The sequence below is a fragment of the Raphanus sativus genome, unplaced genomic scaffold, assembly GCF_000801105.2.
Source record: "Raphanus sativus cultivar WK10039 unplaced genomic scaffold, ASM80110v3 Scaffold2597, whole genome shotgun sequence".
NCBI classification, from domain to species: Eukaryota; Viridiplantae; Streptophyta; class Magnoliopsida; order Brassicales; family Brassicaceae; genus Raphanus; species Raphanus sativus.
Genome location: NW_026617905.1, coordinates 1 through 14,794, shown reverse-complemented (window position 1 = coordinate 14,794; position 14,794 = coordinate 1). Strand labels below are relative to the sequence as shown.

General features: G+C 34.1%; 2 protein-coding genes across 4 annotated transcripts; both read left to right on the top strand.

Moving 5' to 3' along the window:
- The first annotated feature begins 1,125 nt into the window (after nt 1–1,125).
- Nucleotides 1,126–5,547, top strand: LOC108855119 (potassium transporter 9). Of its 2 annotated transcripts, none has more exons than XM_018628847.2 (8): nt 1,126–1,461; nt 1,554–1,779; nt 1,853–2,098; nt 2,179–2,229; nt 2,306–2,734; nt 2,830–3,084; nt 4,318–4,840; nt 4,937–5,109. In XM_018628847.2, exons 1-8 carry the CDS (start codon nt 1,315–1,317, stop codon nt 4,956–4,958), a joined length of 1,899 nt encoding a protein of 632 aa, XP_018484349.2. In that variant the 5' UTR covers nt 1,126–1,314; the 3' UTR covers nt 4,959–5,109. The 2 variants fall into 2 exon arrangements, with proteins under 2 accessions (XP_018484349.2, XP_018484348.2); XM_018628846.2 differs by having other exon boundaries at nt 1,129–1,461; nt 4,923–5,547.
- A 3,540-nt stretch (nt 5,548–9,087) lies between these two features.
- LOC108855118 (potassium transporter 9-like) lies at nt 9,088–12,743 on the top strand. Of its 2 annotated transcripts, XM_018628843.2 has the most exons (9): nt 9,089–9,380; nt 9,530–9,755; nt 9,845–10,090; nt 10,170–10,220; nt 10,295–10,555; nt 10,676–10,843; nt 11,192–11,446; nt 11,540–12,062; nt 12,132–12,743. In XM_018628843.2, the coding sequence occupies exons 1-9, from the start codon at nt 9,234–9,236 to the stop codon at nt 12,676–12,678; spliced, it is 2,424 nt and encodes an 807-aa protein (XP_018484345.1). In that variant the 5' UTR covers nt 9,089–9,233; the 3' UTR covers nt 12,679–12,743. The 2 variants fall into 2 exon arrangements, with proteins under 2 accessions (XP_018484344.1, XP_018484345.1); XM_018628842.2 differs by having other exon boundaries at nt 9,088–9,380; nt 11,192–12,062.
- Nucleotides 12,744–14,794: the final 2,051 nt, after the last annotated feature.

Genomic DNA, 14,794 nt, shown 5'->3' with positions numbered 1-14,794 from the left:
TAAGAAAAGAAACAATAAAAATAAAATAATAAACTTTCTCAAAATGCCAGAAACCTTAGAAAGATTGTAAAATGGAGAATGAAACAAAAAATCCAAGATGATTTTTTTCAATCAAATATTGAAAATCTACCCACCTTTTGCATTCAGTGAATAAAGGGATGTGTCTTAAATCAAAACACATATATTACTAATAGTTTAAAAATGAGAAATTGAATATGAGGAAACAATAACAAAGAGACAATACTTAAAGATACACATAAACATCACTTTAACTTCCGTATATGGGTAGATGATCAACCAAATAAAACAAGAAATTGTGTTACTATTGATAAAAATGCAATATTAATGAATTAAATTAGTTAAAATGAGATAATTTGAGAACAAATGGTTGAATAAAGTTTTAAATAAACCAAATAAATATATAAATAATTGTAAAACATCAAAATTAAAAATGAAATTTTAAACACACAAATCAGCAAACCAAAATACACATGTGAATAACAGAAATATCAAAAAATCACACATAATTACAAACAAACACATGCATTTACATATTTTCTTTTTTGAACATCAACTTTACTTTATGTTTTATGTTCAAGTTGATTTACTTTGGCACAACTATCATCCATTTATTCTGTTTTTATTAAACCTATCAGTGAATCCATTTATGCTATTTCTCTTTGACCTAAGTAGCTTCAAAACAACAAAAAAAAATATACTACCATCACTAATCACTATGAGATAAATCAAAAAAATAATTTAAAATTCATTAGAAAACAAAATATATGAACCCGGCGCGTAGCGCCGGAATACCCCTAGTAACTTATAAAGTTGTATCATTCAGTCTACAGCTCTTCTTTTTTTTTTTCTCTTCGGTCACTGTCTGTTGTTGTTAATATCTGAAACAAAGAAATAAAGAAGAAAAAACAAAAAGATATCTTTTGGTGTAATCGTCGTAGTTGTTAAAGATTCTTCTTTTGGGTTTTCTTTATTTTATTATTTCAGATTTTTTTTTTATTATTTCAGATTTATCATTTCATTGACTGATTCTTTGATAAAAAGGGAGGGTCCCTCTCTGCACCAGGTTCTTTCCGGTGTAGCCTTTATCCAATTCCATGACAGAACCAGAGTTGACAAGACACAAGTTGTTCTGTAATGACTCGACATACTTATGTAAAGAAAAAAAGTTTCGATTTCTTTGTCTCATCTCAGGCAAATCTTTCCCCACCAAACGACTCCCGATTTCTAGGGCCGGAGTCAGTTTAAGGGAAAATTCAAGAAGCTCTGTTGTTGTTTCCCTGATTAGAAAAAAAAATGGCAGAAAGGGTAGAAGCATCTGTAGAAGAAGGAGAGAACACCATTGAAGAAAGACGCATAGGAGCTATGTGGGAGCTAGAGCAGAAACTTGATCAACCCATGGATGAAGAAGCTAATAACCTCAAGAATATGTACAGAGAAAAGGTAACAATTACTTTCTCTCTAAATACTCTGTTTCTGTTTCAAGAAAGTTTTAGGTTTTTTATAAAATATTTTGCGCTTATTTTTTTCACCAGGGCTTGTCGATGTTGATGCTACTGAGACTATCATTCCAAAGTCTAGGGATAGTTTATGGCGATCTAGGGACTTCTCCATTGTATGTGTTCTACAATACATTCCCTGATGGCATTAAGGATACTGAAGATGTCATTGGAGCTCTTTCTTTGATCATTTACTCTCTTCTGCTTATACCTCTCATCAAGTATGTCTTCATTGTCTGCAAAGCTAATGACAATGGTCAAGGTAAGCTTTTAAAAAGCGTGATCAAACCAAACCGGTTTAGTCTATACTAATTATATGAATGTTTTGTGTGCAGGTGGGACTTTAGCTATATACTCCTTGCTATGTAGACATGCTAAAGTGAAGCTTATCCCGAATCAGCAACGCAGCGATGAGGATCTGACTACTTATAGTCGAACTTTAGTCGCTGAAGGGTCTTTTGCTGCTAGAACAAAGAAGTGGTTAGAGAGTAAAGAATCTAGGAAGAGAGCTCTTCTCTTCGTTGTTCTTCTCGGGACTTGTATGATGATCGGTGATGGTATCTTAACTCCAGCCATCTCCGGTAATCAACAACCTTCTTGCCTTTCTTTCTTTCTTTCTTTATTTATACTCCAGGTTGATGACAAAACCATCTTCTCACAGTTCTTTCAGCGACTGGTGGGATCAAACTCAGCAGCCCAAAGATAAGCAGCGGTAACAAAACATTCACTGCACCTTATGTCACTTAGTTCTTGCTAACTTTTGCTACTTGTTGTTGTTGTTGTTTCAGACGTTGTTGTGGTTATGTCTATTGTCATTTTAGTTGGACTGTTTAGTATGCAACACTACGGCACAGACAAAGTCGGGTGGCTCTTCGCCCCTATAGTGTTTATTTGGTTCCTCTTCATTGGCGCCACTGGCATATACAACATCTGCAAGCACGACACTCGCGTCTTAAAAGCCTTTTCGCCAACATATGTATACTTGTACTTCAAAAGAAGAGGACGAGATGGTTGGATCTCTCTCGGTGGCATTCTTCTCAGCATAACAGGCACTGAGGCTCTATACGCAGACATTGCTTACTTCCCGTTACTAGCGATACAGCTCGCTTTCACCTTCTTCGTGTTTCCTTGTCTTCTTCTAGCATACTGCGGACAAGCTACGTATCTTGTGAACAACAAGGAGCATTACAACGACGCGTTCTATGCATCTATCCCGAGTTTGTCCTAAAAATATCTTTATTTATAAAAGCTTTAATGGTCTCTTCATTAGTACTGCTGAAACTCTCATTTGATTTTTTTTGTGACTCCATAGGGAGTGTATATTGGCCAATGTTTGTAGTCGCCACAGGAGCTGCAATCGTTGGGAGCCAAGCTGCGATATCAGGGACTTGCTCGATTATTAAGCAGGCTGTGTCTCATGGATGTTTTCCTCGTGTTAAAATCGTACATACTTCCAAGAGGTTCCCTCGTCAGATCTATTGCCCTGATATTAACTGGGTGCTCATGCTTGGCTGTATAGCCGTCACTGCTGGTTTCAAGAATCAGAGCCAAATCGGAAATGCATACGGTAAGATGTATGGTGATAGCGATGATCTTAAGCCCTTTGATGAAATGAAAAGATTTTAAAATACTATATTAACTTATATAGTATTTGCTTATTATTGGTGATAACTTATATATATCATATATCAATAAGATTAAGACATAAGCACAAAGTTGGACCACTTTGCTTCTAGATAAAAAAAAGATTTTAAAATACTATATAATATGATTAATACTCTACTCTTAGGACATCATCCTTAAACCTAATAAAATATTTATAGTAATAATTTAAGTAAGATTATTATTAATGATTTTTATGAAGTGATATTATTTGTAAGAACAAACATTGATGTCTCCAAATTTTGAACTTATTTAAATAATATTTTTTGTAACTATATTGTTAAAGTAACTTAATTTCCTCCCAGCAATTTAAATTTATATATTTAAAATATTTCTTATACAACTTTCTCAAAAAAAAAAAAATTATACGATCCTACATCTTTAAACTTATTCCTCAAACAATATAATTAACAAAAACAAACTAATTTTGTCATATAAATAAATTTTGGTATTGTCTAATATTAATTTCTTCATTTTTTGAATAGTAAAAAAATTCGTCAAAGTACAAAGTTACAAATCTAATAATTTTATCAATTTTAAATACAATTTAAAAGTATATAAAATTTAATTTTAAAAATATTATCAGTTTTTATGAATATTTTAATAGGTCAACCATGACTAGATCACAAGTTAATGATAATGTTTTAGTTTTTTACCAGATTTTATCATATTTTTAATTAACAAAATTTTCATTAAATTTGAATCTGATTATATAGAATCACCGAGTTTAACTGGTTAAACTGCAGATCCGAATCGGATATGAAAACACTGAATACCTATTTGTAATATAAATATGTAGATCAAATTTTTTTTAAAAAAGCAATATTTAATATCGACCAACACTTTTACCCAAAAATATGTGCTTTAAAAACGATGATCAAAACCTAGAATATATATAAAACTTAAACCTATGTCAACTACGAATAGAACTTAACTAAATCTTATGATATATAACTAAATCATCAAATCTTTGATAAAATAAGATTCATATAATATCATTTGGTTTGGGATTCACAGACTTCATATTTGGAATTTTAACGGTCTGTAACAGTTGGCCTGCACAATGCACATCTTACTTCTGGAGTTATCTCCAAGTACTTATCATCTGACTGTTTTGGTTATATCTTGTTGTGGTTAGGGACTGCGGTTGTGCTTGTGATGCTTGTGACCACATTGCTAATGGTACTAACCATGCTGCTCGTGTGGAGGTGCCACTGGATCCTTGTCCTTATATTCGCCTTCCTCTCCCTCGTGGTGGAACTGTCATACTTCTCGGCTGTGCTCCTAAAGATCAATCAAGGAGGATGGGTTCCGCTCATCATAGCAGCCATCTCTCTTCTAGTAATGTCGGTCTGGCAGTACGCAACAGTCAAGAAGTATGAGTTTGAAGTGCACAGCAGAGTTTCCATGAGTTGGATACTCGGTCTTGGTCCTAGCCTCGGCCTTGTTCGTGTCCCAGGGATAGGGTTAGTCTACACGGAGTTAGCGAGTGGTGTCCCTCACATCTTCTCTCATCTCATCACTAACCTCCCCGCGATTCACTCTGTTGTAGTCTTTGTCTGCGTAAAGTACCTTCCGGTCTTCACCGTCCCTGAAGAAGAGAGGTTTCTTGTGAAGAGAATTGGACCGAAGAAGTTCAGAATGTTCCGCTGCGTAGCCAGGTACTGTCCCTTCTTCTTATATATGTTCTTTAGACAAAGAGTTTTATAAGACCGTACGCTGTCTCTAAAAATGTTTTAATAGGTATGGTTACAAAGATCTACACAGGAAAGACGATGATTTCGAAAACAAACTGTTAACTAACCTCTCCTCGTTCATCCGAATCGAAAATATGATGGAGCCAGCTTTAACCTCAAGTACCTACAGCAGCGCGTTCTCAGTCAACTATACACAAGAGTCTAGAGATGAGTTGCTCCGTAGCAATAGCAACCACAACAGCAACAATAACAACAACATGGATATGTTCTCATCGATGGTGGACTACACGGTATCAACTCTAGACACGATAGTTCCAGCCGATTCACCGCATAATGCAGCGAGTCTCAGTCAGAACAACACAGTGGAGGAAGAGGAGGATGAGTTGGAGTTTCTGAAGACATGTAAAGAGTCGGGGGTTGTTCATATCATGGGGAACACTGTGGTGAAAGCAACAAAAGGATCATGGCTTCCTAAAAAGATTGCGATTGATTATGTTTATGCGTTTCTTGATAAGATTTGTCGGGAGAATAGTGTTATCTTACATGTTCCTCATGAGACCCTTTTGAACGTTGGACAAGTCTTTTATATTTAGCTTTTTTCTTCTTTCTATTTTTTTTTTTGTAAAACAATTGCATATAAAGGGAAATAAAGGATACCAATTACAAGACTAGACCACAGAAACTGTTATGGACATGGTCATGTTGAAGTTCTTTTTCGAGATGGATCTTATTAGGTGTAGTAGAAGTCCTTGCGCAATCGCAAGAACCAAGATTCAAACAGATGGCTAAATAGCATAACAACACATGGTCGTTGGCCATCTCGCAAACACGAGAACAATCAAACTGTGTTTATCCAATCAAACGTATTTGGGTAGGAGTTAAGGAGATCTCTTAGGGATTTTTTTTTCGTTTAGTATTAATCTTTTTAAGCTACGTTGTATTTTGAAATTGAGAATTCTTAAAAAGCTTTTGCAAACAACGCAAATAATATTTTCATCGGATCTTGTGCCATACTAAGGAACAAAAAATGTAGAGCATAGGCCTGGGCGTTCGGTCCCCCCGTCGGGTTCGGTTCGGTGTAAACGGGTTTTCGGATTTTCGGATCTAAGCCTAGAAGTACCATTCGGTTATTTTAGATTTCCGGTATGGTGTCGGTTCGGAGCTAACCGGGTTCGGTTCGGTACGGTGAAGAAATCAAAATCCGCATAAACCCGAAGATAAAGTGGGTTCGGTTCGGATCCGGTTTTTGTAACAAAAAAACCCGAATATAACTGAACTAAGCCAAAATTAACTTAACAATCCGAACAACTCCGAAAACGAACATTGATAAGAAATTTTTTTTTGTGAACATATGTTCTTAACAAAGATTTTTTTAATCCATATGTAAACATATAACGACGTGAGTGAAAAATAGAACAAGAAATCACAGAGAACAATTATAAAACGAATACAACAATTATAAAACGAATCAGAGGAATATAAATATAATATGAGTTAATGGAAAAAACGAATCTTAAGACCTGCAAATAGAAGAAGTTTGATGTTGATTTCAAATCTATACCAATTTCTTTTAGAAAACTCAAAGAAGAAGAAGTGCAGAAGAAGAAAAAAACATGTGATTGATTCTTCCAATTCTCTGATGGAGCAAGACAGAGAGACGAAGAGATTTATAATTTTCCGTTGGTGGTTAAAATATTCAATCAAAAACGCTTTTTGGGAAGTAGGGTTTGGTCGCACAAAGAAATTACCAGAACAAGTGACGGAGGAAAGAATACATGTATATTCATTATATACGGTCAGTTATAATCGGGTGCTTGGTTCGGATCTCGGTTTACAACCGAACCGATCGGTTATCCGAAAGCCACAAGCTAAGGATCCATTTGGTGTTTCTTCATGGTCCCGTTACCGATCCGAACCCCCTATTTCGGTTCGGGTTAGAGTCTGGATTTCGGTATGAGTTATTTACGCCCAGGCCTAGTAGAGCACTAGAGGAGTAGCCAATTGGTTTTGGTTAGGTATTTAATTTACCAAACCGGTTTTAGTTTGGTTATGTTAATTTAATTTTGCTTGCTAAGCGAGCGTATGAACCGAATTATTTATGATAAGCTTGTTTGACAAATTGAAGGAAGAATACAAACAGTAGGAAAACGTTTTATATTTCCTCCAGTACTGTTATTGTGTGAACTATAATTTTCAACCATCAAAATATTCAACGTATTTCTTTCAAAAAAAATATATTCAACGTATTCAAATCAAAATTGACGTGATAGAATAATGTTTTCCACTTTATCAATTATAACGCATTATTGATTGTTGTTTCGCGTCATGTAATGCAATAAAAAGTACCAGCAATTTTATTACTTGGGGTCAAATTCATCATAGTATTTGCCCAAAATCAATAAACATTATTACATTTTCGAATTAATATAATTAATAAAAATATAGTTGAATTTGGAAATACCGTGAACACTTTGCATAGGGAAAACTTTTATTTTTCCATGGTCAGATAATGGGAATTGAGATTGTAACAGTCGTTAATGGGACTGAAAGGGTTTTTGGAGTACGTATGGTTTCTTTGTAACCGTTTTCTAGTTCGAAGGAGTAAATTGCCATAATCTTTAACAAAAAAAAACCTTTTATTTTTTTTATCTTTTAAACAAAAAATATCATTAGTTATTCATATAACCACAATTCTTTTCTTTTTTTGTAAACTAATATAACCACAATTCGATCAATAATAAAACAAGCAGAATATAAATGATTTAAAGATTCTCTATCACATGTCCACACAAACCGTATAAATGTCAGTTTTTATATATTATGCGTGGTTCACGATTGGTTATAGACTTATATATAGTCAATGGAATTCATTTAAATGTTTTATCATACCCTAACAGCTTACAAATTATTGTTGATGTATTAAAAGCTATACCTTTTCATCTAGAGACCTTAAAATCAACTAACAATAATTGAGATAATTCACACTTATCATATTATATTTTAAATTGTCTATTTTTTGAACAAAAAAAATCGTCTATTTTAAGAATATGTTTGCTTAACCAATTCTTATTAGTATGAGCACTATCACGATCGGCAACCAACAATAACTAATCTTTGGCCATCTACACTATGTACATCACAATTCATATATACTTGCTCAATCAATAGAAGTATACACCTTTAATTTATAACTATAGGAATATGTACTCGTACTCTTCTGGATTATAATTGAGGCGTGTGAAGAATATAGAGGTATTGTTCTATTGTCAGTTTTTTTCTAATAAAAGGAAGAGATATTATTAGCATATCCGTTCAAGATGACTGTTTGTTTAACTTTGGTCTTTCCGACTGATGGTTCTCAAATTAATATTATATAAAAAATGATATTTAAATCTTTTGTTTTTGCGAGCTTCACATAGTGATGTATATGCTTTAAAGGTAAGCATGAATCAAATATCTAGATTTCTGATGTATTAGTGGTTCGATCCATTTAATCGGAATAATCAATAATTTAATTCGATCCGCTGCACAGATATGCGTATATTTGATATTTTAATACCTCCATTTTTTTATATTTTTAATTATATATTTAATTTGATTTGTAAAAGTAAATTTAATATTTTTAAAATAATAATAATTCAAACTAAATGAAATTTTTAGTTTTTAATGCAAATTTTATTAATTTTATATTATATAACCATTAATGTTTGTGTTTATGTTTTATTTTATCATTGATCAAAATTGTAGTTGGCTTTAATAGTTAATGATGTTTTTTATTAAAGAATTATTCTTTTTAATCTGTACAAATAATTTTAATTAAAGGCATCTATACAAAACAGAGAGCACTTTATTATTGTGATACGAGTCATACGACCCATTACATGTGTACCAAAAAGGATTTCATGGTACACGATTATAGAAGTTGAGCGGCATGTGTCAGACTGTCAGGTTGCTGAAAACAACAGCAAAAGAAAATACACAACCATTTTCATACGGTGTCAATAAGTTATGATTGCTTTGTCAACAAATATTACAATCAGAAATCGAAGTATATGCCAATGTTTGAAAAACAGAAAAGTATATACCACTAGTCCATAGTTTTGTGAACGTCTTTCAAAGTATCATTTGATTGACTGATTCTCTTTATTTTTAAATTAAGAATTCTTATTAAAGGGTGGTGTCACTTTCTTCACTAGTTTTGAGTTTTTTTTTCTTCCGGTGTATCCTTTATTCAATTCCATGACAGAACCAGAGTTGACAAGACATTACGTGCTCTGTAATAACTCGAGTCGCTTCTTATATTCATGTCAAACCAAAAAAGAGTTTCAAGATTGGTCTCATATCAGGATTACAAAAGATGGCGGAAAAGGTAGAAGCATCTGTTACAGAAGGTGAAAGCACGATTGAAGAGAGAGACAGAGAAGCTATGAGGGAATTTGAGGAGGGTCTCGATCAACCCATGGACGAAGAAGCTAATATGCTCAAGAACATGAACAACGAAGAGGTAAACTACATACTCTGTTTCATTCTGTTTTACTCTGCTTCACTCTGTTTTACTCTGTTTTACTCTGCCTCACTCTGTTTTACTCTGTTTCACTCTGTTTCAGAGAAATGGAGAAAAGTTTAGGTTTTTTAATTTTGCTTTTTCTTCAGGGCTTGTCAATGTGGATGTTACTGAGACTATCATTCCAAAGTCTAGGGATTGTTTACGGCGATCTAGGGACTTCTCCATTGTATGTGTTCTACAATACATTCCCTGATGGAATTGATGATAGTGAAGATGTGATCGGAGCTCTTTCTTTGATCATTTACTCTCTTTTGCTTATACCTCTCATCAAGTATGTCTTCATTGTCTGCAAAGCTAATGACAATGGTCAAGGTAAGCTTTTAGAAAAGCTTAATCATTGTTTTTAACCAAACCGGTTTAGTTTATGTTTCTTTCGGATTTGATCAATGTTGTGTGCGCAGGTGGGACTTTAGCTATATACTCATTGCTCTGTAGACATGCTAAAGTGAATCTCATCCCGAATCAGCAACGCAGCGATGAGGATCTCACGACTTATAGTCGAACTTTAGTCGCTGAAGGATCTTTTGCTGCTAAAACAAAGAAGTGGTTGGAGAGTAGACATTCAAAGAAGAGAGCCCTTCTAGTCATTGTTCTTCTAGGCACGTGTATGATGATAGGTGATGGTATCTTAACCCCAGCCATCTCCGGTAACTTTGCTTCTCCCCCTTTGTTTCTTGACATGTTACACTCAAACTTTTCAGTTTATGAAACCTTCTTTCTTAACAGTTCTTTCAGCCACTGGTGGGATCAGAGTCAACAATCCAAAGATGAGCAGCGGTAATTTGTCAAATTTCAAATTTTTCTGGTCAGCTTGTATTTTGCTCACTTTCTATGATCCTTTTGTTTTGCAGATATCGTTGTGCTTGTGTCTGTCATCCTTTTAATTGGACTGTTCAGTATGCAACACTATGGTACAGACAAGGTGGGCTGGCTCTTTGCCCCTATAGTGTTTATTTGGTTCCTCTTCATTGGAGCCACTGGTATATACAACATCTGCAAACACGATACAAGCGTTTTAAAAGCCTTTTCGCCAACATATGTATACTTGTACTTCAAAAGACGAGGGCGAGATGGTTGGATTTCGCTCGGTGGCATTCTTCTCAGCATAACAGGTGAAACTAGCTTCAAAAAGATTCTTTAGTTATCTCTAAATTGTTTATATTAGCTACGAAAGTTTCAAATTGGAAGTTAGAAATTATTTCTAAAATGTTTCTTATCAAAAAAAATTGTAGGCACGGAGGCACTATACGCGGACATTTCTTATTTTCCTTTATTAGCGATACAGCTAGCTTTTACACTTTTTGTGTTCCCTTGTCTTCTTCTAGCATACTGCGGACAAGCTGCATATCTTGTGACCCATAAGGAACATTATAAAGACGCCTTCTATGCATCAATCCCTGGTTTGTCCTAAACCTTTTCTAAAAGCTTTACTAGTCTTGACATCACTAGTGTGATTTTACAGAAAACTGAAACTCTTATTAGGGAGAAAGTCCCATGTTAGAAGTTAGAAATATTATAATGAAAGATATAAGTCAATCTACTTATTGTCATTTTTTGGAACTCATCTGACTTAATATGATATCATAGCCCGCACAATATAATCTAGTCCAATCCATAGTCGATGCGACCAAAATCTGGTCCGGTTGATCATTGCCGATATTCTGAGATAATGGTTAAAAAATCATTCTGTTTTTGATTTTGAGTTGAAAGCTCACCTAGCTAATTTTCTTTCTGTTTTGACCCCACAGAAAGTGTATATTGGCCAATGTTAATAGTGGCGACCGGAGCTGCGATCGTTGGGAGCCAAGCTACCATCTCAGGGACTTATTCGATAATCAAACAGGCCGTGTCTCATGGGTGTTTCCCTCGAGTTAAAATTGTTCACACTTCCAAGAAGTTCCTAGGTCAGATCTATTGCCCTGATATTAACTGGATACTCATGCTTGGTTGCATCGCAGTCACGGCTAGTTTCAAGAACCAAACCGAGATCGGAAATGCATACGGTAACATATACATGACAAGATGTTTGGCATTTAGGTTAGATATTTTTGAGTATTCATCTGACTTTTATTTTTTGGTATCTTGGCTAATATTAGGAACTGCGGTTGTGGTCGTGATGCTCGTGACCACATTATTGATGGTGCTGACCATGCTTCTCGTGTGGCGGCTCCACTGGATCCTTGTCCTTGTATTCGCCATCTTCTCGCTCGTGGTGGAACTGTCCTACTTCTCGGCTGTGCTCCTAAAAGTCAACGAAGGAGGATGGGTCCCGCTCATCATAGCAGCGATCTGTCTTTTGGTAATGTTTGTTTGGAATTACGTGACAGTCAAGAAATATGAGTTTGAAGTGCACAGTAGAGTTTCCATGAGTTGGATACTCGGTTTGGGTCCCAGCCTGGGTCTTGTACGTGTCCCCGGGATCGGGTTAGTACACACGGAGCTAGCGAGTGGTGTCCCTCACATCTTCTCTCATTTCATCACTAACCTCCCGGCAATTCACTCTGTGGTAGTCTTTGTCTGCGTAAAGTACCTCCCGGTCTACACCGTCCCTGAAGAAGAGAGGTTTCTTGTCAAGAGAATCGGACCAAAGACATTCCGAATGTTCCGCTGCGTCGCCAGGTATACTATCCTTTCTTCTTCTCTTTTCTTTAGACAAAGAGATTGAAATCTCTTATACAAATGTGATAGGTATGGTTACAAAGATCTGCACAGGAAGGACGACAACTTCGAAAACAAACTGTTCGATAACCTCTTCTCGTTCATTCAAACCGAAACAATGATGGAGTCGGATTCAAACTATAGCCCTTATTCCTTCAACCATAGACAAGAGTCTAGAGATGAATTGATACGTAACCACAACAACAACCACGGTGGCAACGATAACAACATGGTTATGTTCTCATCGATGGTTGACTACTCGGAATCCACGATAGTTCCAGCTGATTCACCGCATAGCGCAATGAGTTTCAGTCAGAACTACACGGTGGAGGAAGAGGAAGAGAAAGAGGAAGAGGAGGAAGATGAGTTGGAGTTTCTAAAGATTTGTAAAGAGACAGGGGTTGTCCATATCATGGGAAACACCAAGGTGAGAGCAAGAAAAGGATCATTGCTTCCAAAGAAGATAGCCATTGACTATGTTTATCGGTTTCTTTCTAAGATGTGTAGGGCGAATAGTGCTATCTTACATGTTCCCCATGAAACCCTTTTAAACGTTGGACAAGTCTATTATGTTTAGCTTTTCTTTTCTCCAACTTTTGTAAAACAATTGCTGATAAATAAAAGGGTAATAAAGGATACTAATGACAAGGCTAAACCATAGTAACTGTCATGGCCTTGGTTACGTTGAAGTTCTTTATAATCGTGATGAATGTTAGTACGTGTATTAGAAGTCCTGACACGTTCCTAAGAACCAAGATTTAACATATGGCTAGATGAAGCAGCGTCATTCATGATCGGTGGCCATCTCACAAACACGAGAACAATCAAACGTGTTTTCCAAGGCCTGATTTTTTTTCTTTTTTTGTGCCGATATTTTATCTAAACTACTCAGTAAACCTAACTGAACTGAACTCAATTTTCAGGATATAACCAGTTCTTAGTTTTACTATTTGAACCTAACTGAGAAAATACTTGAACCGATCAAAACCGAATTCCCCTCAATTCTTAAGTGAATCCTAGAGTCGAAGTAACCAACACGAACTGAAACAAATATCCAAACGTCCCTAGAATAAACTTTTGATTCGATTCTGAGTATGACATATTTCACTAGAGCTTGTGTCACATTAAGGAAAATTTTATTGTAAAAGGGTGGCCAATTGGTTTAGGTTAGGTACTTTAGCTAATCAAATCGGTTTAAGTTTTGTTTTGTTACCTTCAGAATTTGTTTCGTTAACCAAAACCAACCGAACTTTTATGATAAGATTGTTTGGACCACCCTTTAAAAAATTGTTTCAATTAATTTATGTATAAGTATTTAAACTAATTGAATTATTCTAAACAAATAAAATCAAATAGATATACCTATATTTACTCTGAAATTATATCTGAATAAAATCTTTTCATCTTTTAATTTACAATATAAATGCATATTCCATTTTTCATTAAAATAAATCTTTTAAATATTTAAGTAATTTCGTTTTTATTTAAAATAAATTTATATTTCATTTTCACTTAAAAAAATATTTAGTTAGGGCCTGACTGGTGTAACCGCAGCGGTTGCGGTTGCGGTTGCGGGAGTTTGCGGATGCAGATGGTTGCGGTTTTAAGCGTTTTCTAAAGATTTGTACGACTGATACAGCTGTTAGAAATTGTTACGTTTGCGGGACTCTTATGACTGGTAAACTACCAAACGCAACATCTGTTAAATAATAATTTAATTATATTTATATTTTATGTAATTATAAAAATATTAAAAATCATAATAATATGATAAATATAAAATTTATATTTATAAAATCATATTATCAAATTTTAAAAATTTATAGAAAATATTTTAGTTTTGAGTTTTTATGATATAAATTGAAATATAATATGAATACATTTTACAATTTCTAATATTTCAATTGAAAATTTTTATTGGATATTTTTAGTATTATTTTTATTTATTATGTTGTTTTTTTAAAAAAAATTATCCTCCCGCAACCGCCTGCAACCGCAAACGCTAGCTGGAACCAGCTTTTGATTTTAAGAGGTTCGAAGCGGTTTAAAGCGATTTATAGCGTTTTTGTGATTGTTTTGAAACGCCAACAACCGCTATGAACCGCAAAAGCTGCGTTTGCGGGTGGTAGCGGGAAAACCAGTCACCCCCTTAATGTTGTGTTAATTTAAAATTTAAATTTATATGTCATTTTAACAAAACAAAATTTTAAATTATCTAATTAATTTTGTAATTATAACTAAACTAATGTACAATTTTATATTAAACTATGATATTAATTTAACCAATAAGATTTTTCATTTTAAAATTTTGTATCACATGATTTAAAATATGCTATCATTGAAACTTTAAAACAAATAAATTAAATTATTGCATGCGAACTATAGAATTGTTGTCTTTTAAAATGTTATATTAAACAATTAGTAATATGATAAATAGTAAAATTAATTATGTAAAAGATAATTATATGCCTAAAAATAAAATAATCACTCGCACAGTTGTGCGGGTTAAGATCTAGTTATAGTTTTATATTTGATGATTTAAAGCTGAAATGAAGAATTTCATATTTTAATGTATATATTGGTTAAATTATTTTTAATATTTTTTATAATAGTAATAAGCTAATTTGATCATCTGGTATTTGATAAATAATTGTTTGTTTTATGGAATAAAACGCAAAAGCTGCAATCGAAAG